Source organism: Gymnodraco acuticeps, unplaced genomic scaffold (genome assembly GCF_902827175.1).
Source record: "Gymnodraco acuticeps unplaced genomic scaffold, fGymAcu1.1, whole genome shotgun sequence".
Lineage (NCBI taxonomy): Eukaryota > Metazoa > Chordata > Actinopteri > Perciformes > Bathydraconidae > Gymnodraco > Gymnodraco acuticeps.
In genome coordinates, this window is record NW_022990054.1 from 1,297,619 (window position 1) to 1,317,258 (window position 19,640).

Sequence of the window (19,640 nt, forward strand, 5' to 3'; positions counted from 1 at the left end):
ACGGGGGGGGGGGCAGCGAGGCCTGTCTGTCAGCCGCTGGCAGGATGAGTGATCCCTGGCCACAGTACTACTCCCTTGCCATTACCAGGATGATTTTCCTCCACTGCTAAATGTCACATCAATATTCGCAGCCAGCTAATTAATCTCAGCTCTCCTGGAAATGTAGACATCTCACATCTGGTTTGAATACAGATACTGTACAGCTCTATAGCCAGACCTTTGCTCTTAACTCATATTTGACTAGAGCAGTCATATGTTGCAGTTCAAACGCTGTCCAACCTCATGCATCCATGACTATTTTTAAATTGAAAAAGCTTTATGCAGGAAAACTTTATTGGCGAAGGCAGTAAGAGCGCAGCTTGACTTTCATTCGATTGCGGGTAGAGGGTGCATGAAGGGTAGGTGAAAAAGGAAACGATTTTTCACAGGATGTTCAACAGCGGGATTTAAGCCATGTGTATTCTGAGCTGTGTGTCGGGGTGAGTGATGGCCTGAGTGTAAGGGTGGTGACACGAGGTGAGCGGGTGAATACTAAAGACGCACAAGGTCAAATAGCTCCGTGTTGCTGTAAGGTTAGACACAGTCAGTAAAAAAAGGCTTATGTTGTTGACTGGTCAGACTCACAGCCCTACTAACAGCAACTGTCTCAGGAGGGATATCATAGCGATAATAGTCTTATAGCTTTTGACACTAATAGTATCATTAATGATAATATATAACAAAAGAATGAAAGAAGCCTTTCAAATATGCACTTTGTCATTGTGTGCATGACTGTCTTAGAAAGGAATCCATCAGATGCTATTGAGAGCTATGAGTCACCCTCAGTCTGAACATCATATTAGATAATAAAGTCACTACATAGAGTAATAATAAAGGTTTAGCTTCTCTGCACATGTTGTGCTGCACACGTTCTTTCCCAAAGGTATATACTAAGTGGTTTTTGCTATTTAAGTCATGACAGTGAGGAGTTTGAAACTATTTATGCTTCAGGTGATTCAGATTCGTCAAGCAGTAAAAGCTTGTTGCTAAGCAATATCAGTTCAAGCCAACTGGAAAACCGGTAATTGCTGACAATAAAAAAATCATAAAAATGCTGGGACCTAATTTGTACTTATTGGAGTGACTCTCTGTGGTTCAGATATGATGCAGGGATGCAGCACAGCTCGGTGTTTACCTGTCCTACATAGACCAGCAGCCGGGCGCTGAGAGGGCTCTCATCAGGACTCAGCCAGAACTCAGAGTTATCATCAGACGACACAGAGAACTGGAAATCACCTGGAGGGGAAAAACATGATCAAAGTGTGCGCCGGTAGAAGTACATATTTATGATCCCAGATAAGTAGAACCAGGGTAATCAGATAGGGCATGGCCCGGTAAAATGGATTCTTAGCTGGAAAAATGCACCTAAAATCTGATGCCCGAACTGCCTGAGGCAGCGGTCCGAGATGACACAATTAGTCGCAGTGATATCAAAGTTTTACAGTGACTGAATTTCGAATCCATATGTACCAACGGTGTGAATATAAATGAAGATGTTTGCATAGATCTACACTAGAGTTAGCCGTTAGTTGGTCAAGATTATCTTTAAAAAGCTTAATTATTACTATTCTAATACAGTGACGCATTCCAACATTCCCTTCTGAATCATAAACCTTTCCAACACACATATACAATTCCCTCCACCCCCCATATATATATATATATATTGCTGAAACTGAAAAGTAGGTAAAAAAAAAAGTAGGATATTCCTAAAAATCTGGGGGACAAACTGCAACCAACAAATCCTGCTTATTCTGCCTTTAAGAATACAAGTGGATGAAGAAGTTGTTGTTTTTCTTTGGTTAAAATATTAATATAAGGAGCTGCATGAAGCTACGTTCCTCTCAGCAGATGCTCACCTCAAACTGTTTCCATTTAAAAGTAACAAACCGTAAATGCCAGTGTGGTTTTGCAGTGTACTCTCTAAAGGACCTGATGACAGAATCAGGTTGTGTTGGGTTTGGCAAACAGTAATGCAAAGTAGATATATTTGTAAACACAAGACAATATTCTATTACAGTGAGTGGGAATACTCCAAAGAGACACCGTGAAACTACATGCAAAAGCTACGTGGTGATGTATGCATCACATATGAAATATACTTGTATCCATCTAAATGAGAATGATAAAAGAGCCATAGATTGTCAAGGGTACATTAACAGCCGCAGGATATAGTGCAGGTCATGACTGTGACAGTTTTTATCGTCTGTAATCTGGAAAACCTCCAGGCATTTCTATGCTACAAACTCAGGTCAATGTAACACCCAATCAATCTACAATAGCATGTAGCAGGTTGTGTGTGTCAGTGTGAGGTGAAGGGCACTTGTTAGAGTGCTTGTCAGAATCCTCAAGATGACATTTGAGTCATCATCTGTGGAGAGCCATGACAGCAGCGAAAGCTACACAGAAAACTGAAATGAACGGAGATCTAATTAATAACTCCAAATTCTGCAATGTGTGTAAGAGCCCTTGGGTGTAAAGACTTTTCAGTTCCCATAGAAACTGGGCTCAAGGGTAGGTCTTCAGGGGTCCTGCAATGAGATTTAGCTGGGATATGGCTGGAATTCAGTCCTGATACAAATGTGAATATCCACTATATTAGTGGCTCTCAGGAGCTTGGATTAAGAGGGCAGAGGGAATTGTCCACTCTTGTAAAGGACACATGCTCCAAGGCCCCGAGCCTCTGAGGAGGGGCTCACTAATAAGACGAGCTAGTTACCATCTCTGTAAGGGTGAAGGAAGCCAAATATTCTCAGGCCATAGTTCTTCCACTTTGGAGCGACTGCCAGCTTCTTCAGCGTGGTGCGGGTCTACAGTGAAACAGATAACAATTCAGATCATAGAGGCAGCAGTTTTAGCATTAATACAGAAAGAAAACAGCTTCAACTTTAAGTGTGAACATAACTGACCATATTCTAGCTAATGGGGCTTTTCAAATAGGGATGGGATAATTTTGTATTTTATGTGGAACATGATAATTGTCATTGTGGTATACTTCCATTTTAAGGGATGGACACACATATTAGTGTAGATCTATGCACAGATCCTCACATGAAAAATGTTATTAAGATTTATAATTGTTTTTTAATAGAAATGACGTGTGTCCTTAGAGTGATGCCATTAAAAATATTAGTTTCTTGACAAAATGTAAAGCATTGATTATATGTTGATATTATTAGGGTCATTTTAGGAATCACAACTATTTATATCAGAGTTATTATAATGTGTTATATTGTCCCAGTCAATTGTAACTAACTTGTGGAGCTAACGTTAGCTTAAATAATTAAGAATCTGGAAACAAGAAAATCAAATCTGCGAGCGACTGACATTTCAGAATTGATAGAAATTTAAATAAAAAGCATCTATCCATCACTGTTCTGGCAGATGTTTCCAAAGGTTACTACACATTTCTAGGGTTGAACTTAACATATCATTAAATGCATATGTGCAATGAGAACTAAGAGCCTGACAGCTGAAGTAAAAGTAACTACATTAGTGTGACTGGTAAATAAACGCCATCAACAAAACAAATAATTTAACCAGTTGAGCCTCGAGCCTGTTTTTCAGGCCTCAGGCTCGAAAATGACATTCCCAGCACAATTGACTATATCTTCACTTCTGAAAGGGGTCAATTAATAATCTTTTTTCTCAAAGCAATGATAAACCTGTGAGTTGGATGTAGAAAAGTCAGAATCAATATAGAAATGTGTTATACAGGTGAGAGGCCCGCTCTGTATTACTTACATGAGGGTAGTGAGGGTAGTGCAGGTTCTTTCTGAGTTGGGCTATAGAGGAGCCACACCAGTCCTCAAACACATGCAGGTTGGCCTGTCCCTTATACTGCAGACACACAGAGACACACAGACGGACAGGTTAGTGCAGGCAGCAGCAACAGCATCACATTTGGTATTGAAAAGGCAGGTTATGCTTTAGTACTTCAGCTACTGCATGTCCCATCCTGACAGCAAAATTGCCATGTGCACTGGTTTCAGAATATATATTTTGGAAATGTATATTATTTCTGATGCCGTGCAGGAGGAATGAATTCTTGGAGAGACATGTGAACGTAGTGTGAAGTTCTGAATGTTTGCACTGTCCTGGGTAAGAGAAGGTGACAGAGAGCTCTTCAGGAGTATCAGGAGGAGGAGGGGGGTGGTTGAGAATGTCTGGAGCAGTTTGTCAGAGCTCATCCTCTGCTCGTAGTCTGACATTTGTCTGAATTACACAGGGAAATCACAGGACACAGCAAGGACAGGTGGTGAAACCAGTCTGCCTTGGCGCATAGTTTTTCACACACACACAGACACACACGCACACAAATCTGCTCATATACAAGAAGAGAAAAATGTCCGATGCCTTGTGTGTCACGCTGTATTGGAAGTGGACTGTATTGGATCACATACAATGTAAAAGACAACATTAAAATGAACGGAAGACTTTAGTGTTTCAGATCCTCACACACAATCATAAACTCTCACAACACATTTTGTGGTACAGGGTGGTGTAATTCCATCTACAGTACACAACACTGCAGAGGAAATGTCACACACACACACACACACACACACACACACACACACACACACACACACACACACACACACACACACACACACACACACACACACACACACACACACACACACACACACACACACACACACACACACACACACACACACACACACACACACACACACACACACACACACAACCTCCCTTAGCAGTCCCAGCAGGCTGCCACAGTTATATAGAACATAACACGTAGGTGGAGAAGAAAGCTTATTCTCAGCAGATTAATATGAGGAGTGGGGTTGCCTGGTGGGTTCAAAGCATAGACTGGCTATTTGTACCAGCTAGCCGTGTTGTCAACGTGAGCTGTCAATCAAGTGATGATTGAAGAGTGAGAAGTGGCCTTGTGACATAGAAATGTAAAACCTGTTGTGTTTGTATCATAGGATTAGAGGGGTAAGGAGGGGAAGCTTTCTCGGGTAAACACCTCTACATGTTTACATTTAAAGGAGAAAGATGGAAGGTGTCATATTCATTCTAACAGACGGCCTGACTCGAGTGCTCCTTTTCCTTTATCTCCCGCCTCTGTACGGTGAACTAAGTTCCCTGCACACTGACAGCAGTGTGGCAATTACAGCTCATGCATTAACCATGAGGTAATTTTGTTGAGAAAACATGTCAGTGGGAAGCAGTGGGACTCCTGATTTCAATTCTTTATTTCTGTGCACTTTTCTTTTCTGCAGGAAGACTGATGCGAATTAAAAACAGAAAGAGAAAGAGACGAGGATTCGCGGGATTGACAGGATAAAATAGTAGGAAAGCTGCGGGTCAGAAAGATAACTGATGTTTGAAGAGGGAGTGGCAGAGAGGTGGAGGCATGGCGAGGTTAGAGAGATTTAGCAGATGGGACTAGTCCATGTGTAAATATGCCTTAAAGCTTTTAATAGATATCCTCTGGGGTTTAAAAGCAAACCTATTTTTGGCCTGGCCCCCCTCCTCTTGTCAAATAGCAATAAGAGGGTAGCTTTAAAAGTCTCTACTTATTCACACGCATATCCCTGTGCAGCCCTGGAGATGCCAGGGGCTTTAAAGTGGGTTTTCTGCCGTGTGCAATTGGTCTTATTTTGTGGGTGACAGCACTGCGAGAGGTCTGTCTGTGCCTTAACAGGATGTGGAATGTGGCAGGAGGGAAGTCATTTCTTTCTTCATCCCAATCTCTTTTCTGCCCTGACTGCTAAACCTCCCCTCCTCTGGTTATATCATTTAGGTTTCTCCCTGTGAGTGCTGCTCTCCTTCTCTTAATGCCCTAAGTGCCACTATCCCTAATGTTGTCTCCTCTTCCCTCTGACCCCTCTATTTCTGCCTCTGCATCGCTCCATCTCTGCCTGCATGCTGCCAAATGCTGTCAATGTCTCTCCTCTGTGTCTTTAGTTTCCCTGAGCTCAGCTGTCGGCTGTCAGTTCTCCGTGCTGTCTCTCTCTCGCTTTTTTTGTCTCCTTCCTGATTCCTCGTTTTGGAGCGGGGGATGACACTCACATTAACAGTTTGTAGCGATAGTGTGTTTGGTTGTGTATCTTGTGCTTCAGTCTTCTCAAATGGCAGCTTTTTTAAACCGTCTCAGCTCACATTTGTTTTTTAGTAATTGGCTGAAGAAGAGAATGGCTGCTGCTGCCTTTCTCACGTTCTTCCTTCACTCTCATTTGTTGTGCTCTGGTATTTCATCCAAAACCAGAGACAGTCTTCTGTGTTGTCCTGCCACCATGGACAACTAGCTGTCTAATCTAGGTTCTAAAGCTTCAAAAAGCATTGTTTCTTGTACTTCAAGTCACATAAATTCAATTCAATTCGATTTCAGCTGATTGATACAAACATCTCTACTCTTCATTTTACTGCAGTACAACCATGCATTATATAGACTATAAATGACTCATCACCTCAATGCTTCCGAGAGTCTGCAATCACTCAAGAGGAGTAGAATGCAGATTTAGAAAAGATGCAATATGAATATCAATGAATATACATTTTTGGGGGTTCGGTCTTTAACAATTTTTAGGCAATTATTGAGCATAACAATAATATTTTGTTTTTAGAAATACAGTAAGAATCCTTCAGTTCACGTGTCAAAGTGTCTGAGACAAAAAACAACCGCATTGTATGGTAGCCCAGCCACCAGCTGTGTGTTTGTCTGTGTGTGTATTTTTTTATATAAACATATGCAAAAAAGACTTGATACCTTTTCAGCTCAAAATGCCAAAGACTGCACGTGTTTATCTTTTTGGGCCAATTGTCTGTTGTCCTCAGTCCCTCTTAATTCAGTAGTACTTGTCCTACCTGGTTATTTTTTATTTTCATCCACCACTCCCTCTCTCCTATCACCTTATATATGTAGTCACAACAACTGTCCTACATATAGTCTTAAGATACCACTCTTTCAAAGCCACAGAGCACCTACAGCTGTCGTTAAATAAGGATGAGGAGGACGAGAGGGGGATGGAAATAATGCCATCTGTCAAATAAGAAGAGTGAGGCAAAAAGAAAAAGAGAAAGACAGGAGAGGAGCTGACTAAGACAACAACAACTGATGGGTAAAGAAAATAAAAGGGACTGCTCAGCTTAAGAGGCATCACTGTTACCGCCTATTTTGCTCAGACCACACATTTCCTCCACATCACCACATCCCTTCTTAGCTTATCTCCAGCTCTCTAATGACTCCGCTCTCTGACCCATCTGGTCTCGCTGTAAAACCGAGCGCACTCTCTTTATTCCAAAAATCTGGTGCAGCCTTCTGCGTTCATGTTGGCAGCGAGGCACTGACAAATGGCTGCTCGGAGCACCGACTGATACTGTAAATCCTCTTTGGACAGGCAAAGTGAGACGTGATGTTCCAGGCAAAGGCACACTTGGGAATATAGAAAAGCATTCAGCTTGCTTCCCTAGGGTATACAGTATAGGAGAAGTGTTGATCAAATACATGCGTGACATAAGTAATTCCCTCTGTGACTATGACAGGAATGTTATCGCTATATGAAATCTTTCCATGTAAATGTATAGAGAGCATTAAGATTCTCCCTGCTTATTCTCCCTGCTTATCTCCTCTTACTCAGCCTATTAGTAATTTAGAAACGAGGGAGGAAGAGAAAACTGGAATTAGTACGTATGTGCAGCGAGGAGAAAAAGGGGTTTCAAAGGTGCAGAGGTTTGAAAGAGGAGATTATGAGGAAAGAGATATTGAGAACTCATTTCACACAGCAGAAAATATAGAAGGCAAGGTTCACATGATCTAGATTCCAGCCTCATCAACTACTGTAATGAGGGATGGTATAATCTGCAATCTGTCCAACAATTATATATCGGAGATATAACATGATGGGGGATGAATGGGGAATATGAGACAGTGAACTGAAGATGGGCATAATTGTTTCAACTCCTGCTACAAGCTGTCGATCATGTTCATGAATTTAAGGAGAGGCCAGTAACAGAAATCCCATTACTGCCTCATGTTTGTCCATTTTTTGGACAGATGGGTAGATAAAAGAAACACGGACTGAGTGAGCGGTGAGACAAATATCACACTTCCTCTGCTGCGTCCTCACATGTTATTGTAGGGTGACGGGAAGGTCACAGACAAGAAAAAGATTTCCTTCAGTCTTGTCGCCGTGTGTGTTTCTCCGTAGGAAGCCAGCTGTGACGGCTGCTCCAACCTGAGTCATGTGTCAGTGTTGTGCCACAGAATCTCCCTCACTTCCCTCTTGAGTGGTAAATAATAGGCTTTCCAAACGTGTGGCTTAGATATTTTACACTACACAAGCCAGAAAGAGAGATATTTGAGTCTGTCACTCAACATGGAGCCTGCCATGCTCCATCTTTTGCAAAAAGCCACTGTTTTTAGTTGAATACCTCCTGAGTATCGGATTAACATCACCGAACATATTTATAATACTTCTGGTATGATGTCTCTGTGGATTCAACGTGGACTAGTACACATGTAGAGAAATCATTAATAGTCCCCCTGATATACAAGCCACTAATCCCTCTTACGATCACTTTCTGCTCGTGACTAGATCAAATAGTTCATTATGCCTAAATTCTCTCTGGATCCATGTTAGCTTTCTGCCTGGTGGTTATCCCTTCATGCTTGACTTTTAAAAAGTGGCCCAGTTCTATATCTCTCGCTCTGATCTCTTTCCAGTGTCCTTGACGGACGGATGATGTCCAGCTGCATGTCAACACTAATCCACCGTGACCTTCGGGAACCTGGGAATTCTTATTAAGTCCCCAATAGTGGCTGAAAACAACCCGCTAGACAAACATAGGATGGACTCACAAAGGGCTGGGTGATGTGGAGAAAATCTGATATCATTATACGCAACATCAGTGTAGCGCTCACTACTTGTGCTTAGGCTTTTTTTTTTACATATAATACATCAGTAAAATAGTTATAAAGGCTAAGATAAGATACAACTGTAGTGTCATGTTTGTGTACAGATACAACCCAATGAAATGCAGTTAGCGTCTAACCAGAAGTGTAAGTCTATATACTATTACAACATGTAAATTACAGTAAGTGCAGTACTACAGCATACTGTAAGTGATGCTGTTAGTAACAATATACAGATGTTACAAATGTTTATAACTTAAATATGTATATACAGAGGATAAATGGAGTTAGAGTTAAATGCAAAGTAGGTTTAAGGCACAGACAATAAGGAGTATAAACACCAAGTACAGTTGGTTATATGAACAGTAACATTAGGTAAAAGCAAAAGAATAGAAAAAGTGAAAATATAGAACAGATAGAACAGTCGGTTAAGTGAGATCACTTTACTGCAGCCTTTAAAACCAGGAAGAGATACTTATGTGATATTACAATAACTGATACGTAAAAAGAGTAGTCTCATATCCGATACTGATACAAAATGTATAAATAAATAGCCCTAGACTCACTTTCTAAACTCACATTCTAAAACTGTTGAATTGTGCAAATATGTGAAAAATTAAATGAGCGATGCTTTCATTTTGCCTGTGGCTACTGGGTGTCATGGTGACCTCTGGCAGTCTGTGACAGCTGGCATATGGCAGCGCTCTACCTCCACCAGCCCGAGTCTACGCCTCTCACAGCGCCAGCTCAGTGGCCCCTCAGACCTCTGCCATCTTGGCCGTTCATCAGGAAAACAAGTTAGTGCTGGTAAATAGGATGGATAGAGGGTGAGGAAAGCAAACCTTCTGCGCTTCATTTGATCTGAAAGGTTTATTTGCCTCGATGCAGCAGGAGTCTGAGATAAGAGAGGAAGAGCTCTTCGAGGATACATGTTGTCAGCAAACTGAATGGCATGTTGCTTTATGAGTAGGCTGGACTGAAGTCAAAGAAATGTTTACTTGTACAAGTGAGCTTTGATGCTAGTCCCGCCTAATGCAAAATGTAGTTTGAGAGGTTGTTGCAAAATGTATTTCCCTCTGTGGCTGCTTCTCTTCCCCGATCAAAACTATAAATAAGAAATTCAGTTTGATGAATGAAATGATGTACATGTATTTTTAGTGCAAATGCACCCTTTGGTTTAAACGGTTTGAACATAGAAAATGATAAAAACAGAGCATGTTCATAATAAATAGTCTCGCTGTGCTCAGACCATGAAATCCATTTACATTTGTGCAATTAGTCTACATGATCCCGATTCAGATAGCTTGTTTGGCTGCATTCCTCGCTTGGCGGTTGCATATCAATGTGTTGCTCATTTTCTAAGTAGCACCATTTTAAATTATGCCAAAATAAGCCTCCACAATTATGCAGGGCCCTCAATATTCAGGCGACAGATGTTTAAAAAGCAGATCTCATCCACATGTGATCATTTACAAAGCCAAATTACGATATGTATGATGTCAAGCTATTTCATTGCTTATGTTTGAAAAAAGGAAATATAAGGATTGTTTTTGTTTATTAATGGGAGGGTTTTTTTCGTGATATATTGTGTTGCTGAGGAAATGCAACAAGACAAAGGCAGGTTTCGTCAAGATTAGCTTAACCATAAGAGTCTGCTGAAATAAAACAGCGTGTTTGGCACTAACACTATCAGAAACATACTGTGTTCATCTCCCCTGCCTTGTACAAAAGATGAACTGCATCAAGCTTTCTGGAAACAACAGTGAATTATACTAATTCCTGTAAAAAACCAAACATTCGGTATGGCTGCCCTCAAAGTGATCATCTTGAAAATAACAATAACTTCCTATTATCCAGCTCATGCTGTGTGTTGGAACTGTTTGAAGTGTTCAGCAGAGATATTCAAACTCTAGCCAAGGTAGGGAAAAACTAATGAATCTTTTGTTTGTATATTAAACTCACACACACGCACACAACCCTGTAATCACACTCTGTCGAACAGGTTACAAATCAGCAGCTTCCCTTATCACAAATCCGCTGCTTAATTGCCCTGTCTGCTGCTCCTTTTGGTACAGCGAGTATGTAAACTACATCAGTAAGTGAGCTGAAAAATTAGGATGAATCAAATCAAACTTGTAATCTACAGGTCAGAGGTGCCTTTAAATGAAGTCTGCTAATGGTTCGGGTTGAAATATTACCATCCTCGCACAATAATTCATCATCATATCCGCGAGGTACATTTCATTCCTCTGATAATGGCGCCAGAGAGGAACTGGATCCCTATTTGAGCTCAAATACAAACTGCTGGTAGAAGGAAAAGTGAAACAAAATGTGAGTAAGATATCTGCGGCTAAATTACATTTTTTTTTAAGTAAAACACTCAATTATTGAGCCACTAATGGAGTGATTGATGAAGGTTTCTTGCATGTTTGCCTGGCCTTTCTAGGTTTATCTGATGAGTCACACACATGCCAAAGCACATAAAGGACTTCAACATAATAATCATCCTTCTGAAAGATGGAAGAAAGAGGGTTAAAAAGAAGATCATTAATGGACAAGTGCAGGCCTCAGAAAAATGCAAATAAAGGACAGGAAATCCTTTGTATTACCTCCGGTTTCCATGGCAATTTCTTGTGCCGCTGGCTGAGGAACTTCCGAATGCGGGTATGGTGTCTGCCATCAGCCCCTCCTGTGATCGGCTCGTCATCCTTGGAGAAAGGAGCAGAAACGACACATTTATTCCTCTTTCAGTACAGAAATAGACATTGATGATAGAAAGAAACAATTAAATGTTGCTTTAAATCTCAGTGTGTTTAACTAAGCACATGTATCCATGCATTAAGCCATCCATCCATCCTTATTGAGGTAACATGACTATTTACAATAAGCTACATAATTGATATGTGAGATAAAGTAGCGTCATTAGCAAAACCCACATCCCTTTCTAACTCATGGAAGCATTAAGCAGTACAACTTGTACACTACAACTGAGAATATCACACACACAGAGGAACACACACACATACAGGGTTATTTCCCTAGAAGGATACTATTAAGACCCTGTGGAATCTCCTCTTAACCATTCACTCCTAATCCAGCGTTTGACTCGCCAAAGCCCTAATCTGCAACATACTCTAAACATCCAGCCTGCCAGCCAGGATCTCCTCTCGAGGGAGCCTGAACTCTCCCCCTGATCTGGGAATTAGCTCTAGTGCTCCGGTCAGAGCACTGCAGGGCTCTCTCTCCGTGGCCTGCTAAAAGCTGTGTTAATGTCAATACTGTGGTCTGGTGTGACGGCTGGACAGAGCAGGACTTTGTGGCCAGCTCTGATGAGATAAAAGGCTTCTAGAGAAGAGCTACATTTGTGGCAAACCATCCTCTGTTGAGCAGCGGTGTCTAAGGAGAATCATACCTGCACCAAGTCAAACCTGAGGGGTTTCCAGCACCCTTGAAATGAGGGGATTTTGTCAATAAGGCACCAGGGTTACCAAAAAGCTGTCGGATGCCAAGCCTTTGATTACATGTTTCAACTTCCAGGGGAGAGAGTAGAAGAAAGGCAGGGAAGGTAATGATGAAAAAATATGACAACGGGCTCCCCTCCTGTCTGACACATTACATTACATTGCATTTAGCTGACGCTTTTATCCAAAGCGACTTACAATAAGTGCATTCAACCAGGAAGACACAACCTTGAAGAAAACAGAATCATATAAGTACATCAGGTTTCATAGAGACAAACATTTCAAGTGCTACTCAACTGGCTATAGATAAGCCAGTCCTTACACCAGAGAAGGGCTTGACGTTTGTACAGTACGTACCAGAAGACTCACAAAGAAATCTCCAGCACTGCCTTACACTCACACACACTCTTAATAAGCACACATTTGTGCACTCACTAAAAGGACTATATTTTCATAGTATCATAACATTAATAGAAAGGATAGGATCACCCAGGACAGGACTCAGCGGTCAGTAGGCACTTGTTTTCATCACCTGCAGTAAAGCAATCGTTGTTGACGCTTACATGAAGTATGTTAAAAAGCTGACATTTAACTAAAGGCGTAAATAAAGGCATGATGAAAATGACAGCTTTTTATTTGCTCTTAACTTTAAAATCTACTTAATTCCAATAAGGCTAACTAACATAACTTCAAATATATAGAACATTCACATTATTGAAAAGTGTACCTGTGTCCAGTAAAGATGGTAGACACCATTTTCTAAAACGTACCTGAGAAAACATTAATTAATTATAAATACCTTTAAAGATTTAGCTCTGAAGCAATTTACTTAATTTGCAATCAAATCACTAGAGCTTCGTTTCCTCATTTTCCCTTTGCAAGTGTCCTTTATACATTTGCAGTGTTGCTGTTTTTAGACATTAAACCTACAAAGCTCTGTTTTGCTTCCACTTCTCATATGGTGTGGACCGTGGATAATGTCAGTGACATTGTTTGCCTGCTCTGAGCAAACCAAGCCCAGGAGTAGGCAGCTATCTGCCAGCCAATCAGCTTTCACTATTAGAACAGGTGCATTGACTGTTCCAATGAGGATGATGGATTATCCGTGTAGGTGAAGGACTTTGTGATCTGCGGTTACTGATTGTGATGAATAGAGACAATGTTTAAGGACTAATATGTTGTCAGCCCCTAAAAGACCACACTCCAAATAACTGCTTGGCTTTGGACTGTAATTCACACGGACACCACTTTGCCAAAAGCGCTGCCTCAGCTCGATCCAACTTAAAGTCTGCTTATCAATGCAATACTAGAGTTAAACTCATTGACCTGAGGTTGCACTACATCTATTAGCGGTACTCCTTTTCCCTACATAGTCATAATGTCTTTACACTTTGGCAAAGATGTTGTCATCACTTATAGCATGCAACTAATATTTTCTGTGACTCATTACTACGAAATAACAGTTGGTCATTTCTAAGCAGATCTTCATTTGTATGGCTTTAGGCCCAGAACTGTGTTATCGTGTTTTGCTGATGATTAAAGTTGATGCTAAGGGCTCTGTCAGGTGGCCTTATGTATTAAACATTGCATCAAGGCGAAGCAAGGAATATCAATCACACTGATGAGGCGGCCTATTTATCAAGTGTTTATATTGCTATTTACCTTGTCGATTTTCAGTCAAATGAAAAGACAAATGGTCCTTAACCATATGTACATTTTATGTGCTGAGGGAGCATTGCATCAGAAACATAGAGACTGGAGGAGAGCAACATTTAATTATAGCCAAACTAAGTTGTTTCATATACAAACATGCGAAAAGAGTCGTAAATCTCATAAGGATTGATAGATAGATGAGCTGTCCAATCAGTGTGCTCCCGCCAATGACAAGATGGCTGATGGTGTGTGTTGTGGCTCGGTAGCTCCCGATTCAAAACCACCGGCCTCGACTAAAACCTACAATATATAAGACTGTTGACGGCCTAGTTATTGTAGAGGATGAGTTACTCAACTTACTAAAGTTACTAAAACTATGACCCAGGACGAGCTAGTCCTTGTAGCCTCTAACACCTTCGATTCCGAATGGATTGAGACTTCTAAAAAGACGTTGTTTGAACTCTGTCCTGAAACCAAGCAGCGGTGTGTGGCCTTTAAAAGCAACCAGAAGGATGCAAACAATATTAAAAGCTGCCTAAAAGTGCTAAATGAATGCGGTGAAAACATCCCCCGTTTTGTCTCCCACTACCTGGATGAGCTGCCGCCTGTTACGTTTAACAACCTGGATGTGTCCAACCTGCTGAGCAAGATGGAGCGACTGCACAGCGAGGTTTGCGCATTAAGACACGTAGTGGAAGTTCAGGCAGATATCGGTGTGGACCTGCGTGCTGTGGCTGCGACCATGGACAGCAGAGTTGCTGCCGTAGAACGCCAGTTGGAGCCGAGTCATGGTGGAGGACTGGCTGTACCAAGTGACGCTGAAACTACCTGTGGGAGCGCTCAGGGTGATGGCCAGGATGGTGCGGTGTTGGTGAAAGATGCGAGCCCCCCCGGCTCTTCTACTGATGTAGTACATCCCAACTGTGTTGACCCGCTCACTGCGTCAGGGACCGTGAGTGCCTGTGTGAGCCCTGGAGGAACTGCGGTAAATTCGCAGGTATGGAGTCAAGTTGTGAAACAGGGCCGAGGTCAGAGGAATAGGGCCGAGGGCCAGTCTGCCTTATCTAAACAGCTTGTTGGGAAACCTGAACGGAGGATGCCTAAGCCTATTGTTGGCACTGCTGCACAAGGGAATATCAAAGTGATCCGTACGAAGTTGGTGAGTGTTTTTGCTACCAAATTCTCGCCAGACCTTGATGCTGAGACACTGTCCGAATATCTAACTGAACAACTCGGCCGTGATGTTAACTGTCACCATATTGACACTGCAAGCAGCAGATATAGCTCGTTTAAAGTGTATGCTGAGTGCAATGAAGTTGCGGAGATGTTTAACCCAGAACTCTGGCCTGAAGGCTCAGTTGTGAGAAGATACTATGAACCACGTAAAGCGGAGGTGATGGGGGCTAGCAGAGCTAGACCTTTTGCTGGTGCGAGGGTACTGAATGGGGCTACGGCTGAGCTGCTTAGCTAAACGTTATGCGGGTTGGATCATTTAACTGTCGCGGGCTGCGCCTGGGCAACAGCGCTGCTGATAGGATCCGACGTGTAGTGGTGGACAACTTGCTACAAAAATGTGACATTTATGCTTGCAAGAAACTTTCTTACCAAAGCAGGACTTGGGAAAGTTGAACTCTCTTAATGACAATTTTCACGGGGCTGGTGAGTCCACTACGGACCTATCTCTGGGAATAGTGAGAGGAAGGATAGCAGGGGGCGTGGCTATCCTGTGGCACAAAAAGCTGGACACTGTCATTAATGTCATCAGGCTTGAAGTTGACTGGTGTATTGCTGTACAGATCAAAATGAATAACAAGGAGTTTAGCATTCTCAATGTATATACACCGTATGAGTCACAGCATAATGAAGATGAATACCTGAACAGACTTGCTTTTATACATTCTTTTATTGCTGATAATCATTCCACCAGTGTTTTTGTAGTGGGTGATATGAATGCTGACATATCAGACAAAAGGTCCTTGTTTGCTAAGCATATGCTACAGTTTTGTGATGATAACAATCTTATATTATCAAGCCAAATACTTCTGCCTACAGATAGCTATTCATATATAAGCGAGGCCTGGCATTCAACTTCATGGCTTGACCATTGCATAAGCACTGCTAATGCTCATGACATTGTAAGATCAATTGAGATTGTGTATGAGGCATCAATGTCAGATCACATTCCTTTTATAATGTCACTAGATTGTGATAGTCTCCCTGAGATGTCTCAGGAGGTTAAAAATGCCTGTACCACTAAAGTGGATTGGTCCAAGCTCACAAATGAGGATAGGCTATTGTACTATGGGAGAACTGATGTCCTATTGAGTGATGTATATCTACCCAAAGTGGCAACTCTGTGTGTTGATGTGGGTTGTAATGAAAACTCTCACCGTGAAGACCTCTGTAACATGTATGACTGTATTGTGGGAGCTGTATGGGAGGCCAGTAGACCGTGCTGTACCTACTCTAGGAAGAGACACAACGTCAAGCCAGGGTGGAATAAACATGTGGCTGATCAATACGCTGAAGCCAAGAATGCTTTTGGGGCCTGGGTCCAGGCAGGTAGGCCCAGAGAGGGGCTTGTCCTGGATCTCAAAAAGCGTACAAATGCTAGATATAAATATGCAGTTCGTTTTGTCAACAAACACACAGAAACATTGAGAGTGGACTCTATGGCTGAAAAGCTCCTTCATAATGATGTGACTGGCTTCTGGAAGGAGGTGAGAGCTCTGAACAGGGCCAGTATGTCATTACCGTGTACCATAGAGGGAGTATCTGGAGCCGATAACATAGCTGAGTTGTGGAGGCAACATTACTCTAATATACTTAATTGTGTTAAAAGTGACCCCTACAAAGTTGGTAATGTTGTGAAGAGTGACACAGTGGGAATCACAGCTAAAGAGGTTTATCGAGCAATTGCACAGCTAGCTGATAATAAAGCATGCGGCTCTGACCGAATCACTGCAGAGCACCTTAAACTGGCAAGCCCGAAGGTTGCAGTTCTTCTTGCCATTTGTTTTACCGGCCTCATGACTCATGGTATGTTGCCAGACTCCATGTTGACTGTTACTTTGGTGCCTGTCATTAAGGACAAAGCGGGCAAGGTAGGGAGCTTGGATAACTATAGACCAATTGCTCTAGCCAGTGTGTTATCCAAAGTCCTGGAAAGAATTTTGTTAGATAGACTATGTTCTTATTTATGTACCTCAGATAACCAGTTTGGCTTCAAGGCTAAGCATGGTACTGAGCTATGCATCTATGCTTTGAAGGAAATGGTAGAAACATATAGAAGACAGAATCCCACTGTTCTGATTGGTTTCATTGATGCCTCTAAGGCTTTTGACCGAGTTAACCATCATAAACTGTTTTTAAAATGGAGACAAAGGGGTGTGCCTAACAGTATAATTAGGATCCTGGCTTATTGGTATGCCAACCAGAGCATGCGGATCAAATGGGGGAATGCAGTCTCTGCGCCATTTGGTGTTGGTAATGGAGTCCGCCAGGGGGGGCTCCTCTCACCATGCCTTTTTAATATCTATATGAATGATCTATCAGATGATTTAAGTGTCTGTAAAACAGGGTATGTGATTGGTAATGTGATTATAAACCATCTTATGTATGCCGATGATCTGGCTATTGTTTCTCCTAGCAGTGCTGGTTTTCAACAGTTGCTAAATGTTTGTTCTGATTACGGAGTCAAATTTGACGTTAAATACAATGCTAAGAAGAGCGCTGTAATGATCTGCAGAGCAAAAGGGGATAAGAACCTTTGTTTTCCAACATTCATTCAGGACAGGTGCTGTCTGTTTGCTGTAACACTAAGTATCTGGGACACATCATCACAGATGAAATGGCTGATGATGATGACATGTATAGACAGCGGCGTGTCTTATATATGCAAGCCAACATGTTGGCTAGAAAACTCTCTTGGTGTTCAGATAAGGTTAAGGTGAACCTCTTTAGAGCTTATTGCACTCCTCTCTATACTGCCCCCTTGTGGGTCAAGTATAAGAAGGCAAGCCTCAAGAAGCTCCAGGTTGCATATAATGACTGTTTGCGTATACTGCTTAGAAAACCAAGGTGGTGCAGTGCAAGTGAAGTGTTCTGTAACGCACGAGTCAACACGTTCCATGCTCTTTTGAGAAATCGAATGTACAAATTCATCTGTCGATTGAATGTTTCTCATAACTCTGTCATTATGCTGCTGTCAAATCCGTGTTTCAGTGCTGTACGATACCAGTCACCTCTGTGGAAACATTGGTATAACTGCCTTTTTTAGTTTATATTTGAGTGTTGTATGTTTTTGTAATAATGGACCAAGAGTCTCTTTAAATAAAGATGATGATACCCATCAAAAAAATAACTATAATGGGTGTAGAGGAAACTTCTGTGTAGCTATGCAGTGGGAGTCACCGACTCAGGAAGGAGACACGGTAGGAGCAGTAGCTTTGATGTCAAACACTGATGGTTTATTTGGCGTTACGGCCGGAGGATTCACATCACAAGTCCAAGAGCCAGAGGTTCTGACTTCACGGTAGAGTTGCCACGTCAATTCTGGAGAGCCTCTCTCTTGCCAGCCCATTTAACTGGTTCCACAGAGAGTCATCAACATGTTTTGATAAGATAGCTTTAGATAGTTTGGGCACACTAAGTTACCAGCTTCCGCCACTTATGGCCTTGGATATGTCATGCCCTGGAGTCCTCAGACAACAGAGAAGGAAGTGTCCCAGTGTACCCACAATACAGACCATCTGTGACCCAGTATTGACCGGTCACAGAATGGGAACAATAACATTATTGGCTGAAACAGCCTGTGTCCTTAAAGGAGGTAAACAGACATCAAGGTTTGTCCTGTATGTCACATCTTGGCGTCTATGATAATTATTTCCATAACAATGGGTGCTAGTCTTCTGAGAGTTTCCCTCACAGACTCTGAACGTTCATACATCACAATTCAAATGGGTGACCTTGCTGATCCGAGCTCAGAAAAACAACTGGAGCCAGCGTCTTGGAATACCAATGAGATTAATGAATCCCCCTTATTAAACAAACAAGCGCCAGTCTGCAGGGAGGGGGTGGAGCAGGGTGGAGATTTGGGGCTCCTTTCAAAAAATCTCCTCACCCCACTACCCCCTCACCACCATCAACCCTTGCAAATGAGCTTGATGGCTCCCAATAGTCCTCAAATCATCTTTTCATTTTCAGCGCCCTGAAACATGAAAGTTAATAACATGTTTGGAATAATTACATTATTCACAATTTTTCATTTATGTTAACATGTAGAGTATTTTAATTAGTCACACCATAGCAATCATAATAATATAGATGCTTCCCAGTTCCATTGTTCATATTAATATATGCAGCTGGAAGCAGAGATACCTGGGCAACAGTCATTGCAGCAATGAATAATGGCAATGATTTATCACCGAAGAATAGCGGTGTTAAAGCTGCTCTGATCTACGATAGGGGATGTTTCTGGCATTTGATATAGAAAACATAAATTCAGCTCCTGTGCATCAGATAATGTTGGATAGGAGTTTGACACGATATCACCATGGAGCAGACATTTCCAATCTTTGTGACTGACAACATGGATG

General features: G+C 41.8%; 1 protein-coding gene across 1 annotated transcript in view; it reads right to left on the reverse strand.

Moving 5' to 3' along the window:
* The window catches only part of b4galnt4a (beta-1,4-N-acetyl-galactosaminyl transferase 4a), a 168,283-nt gene that overhangs the window by 56,958 nt on the left and 91,685 nt on the right, over nt 1–19,640 (reverse strand). The window contains exons 3-6 of the mRNA XM_034215936.1: nt 11,539–11,637; nt 3,784–3,879; nt 2,759–2,849; nt 1,175–1,275 (exon numbers count right to left, since the gene is read on the reverse strand). Coding sequence (XP_034071827.1) covers nt 1,175–1,275; nt 2,759–2,849; nt 3,784–3,879; nt 11,539–11,637 — 387 coding nt within the window. The remainder of the gene's footprint in view (nt 1–1,174; nt 1,276–2,758; nt 2,850–3,783; nt 3,880–11,538; nt 11,638–19,640) is intronic.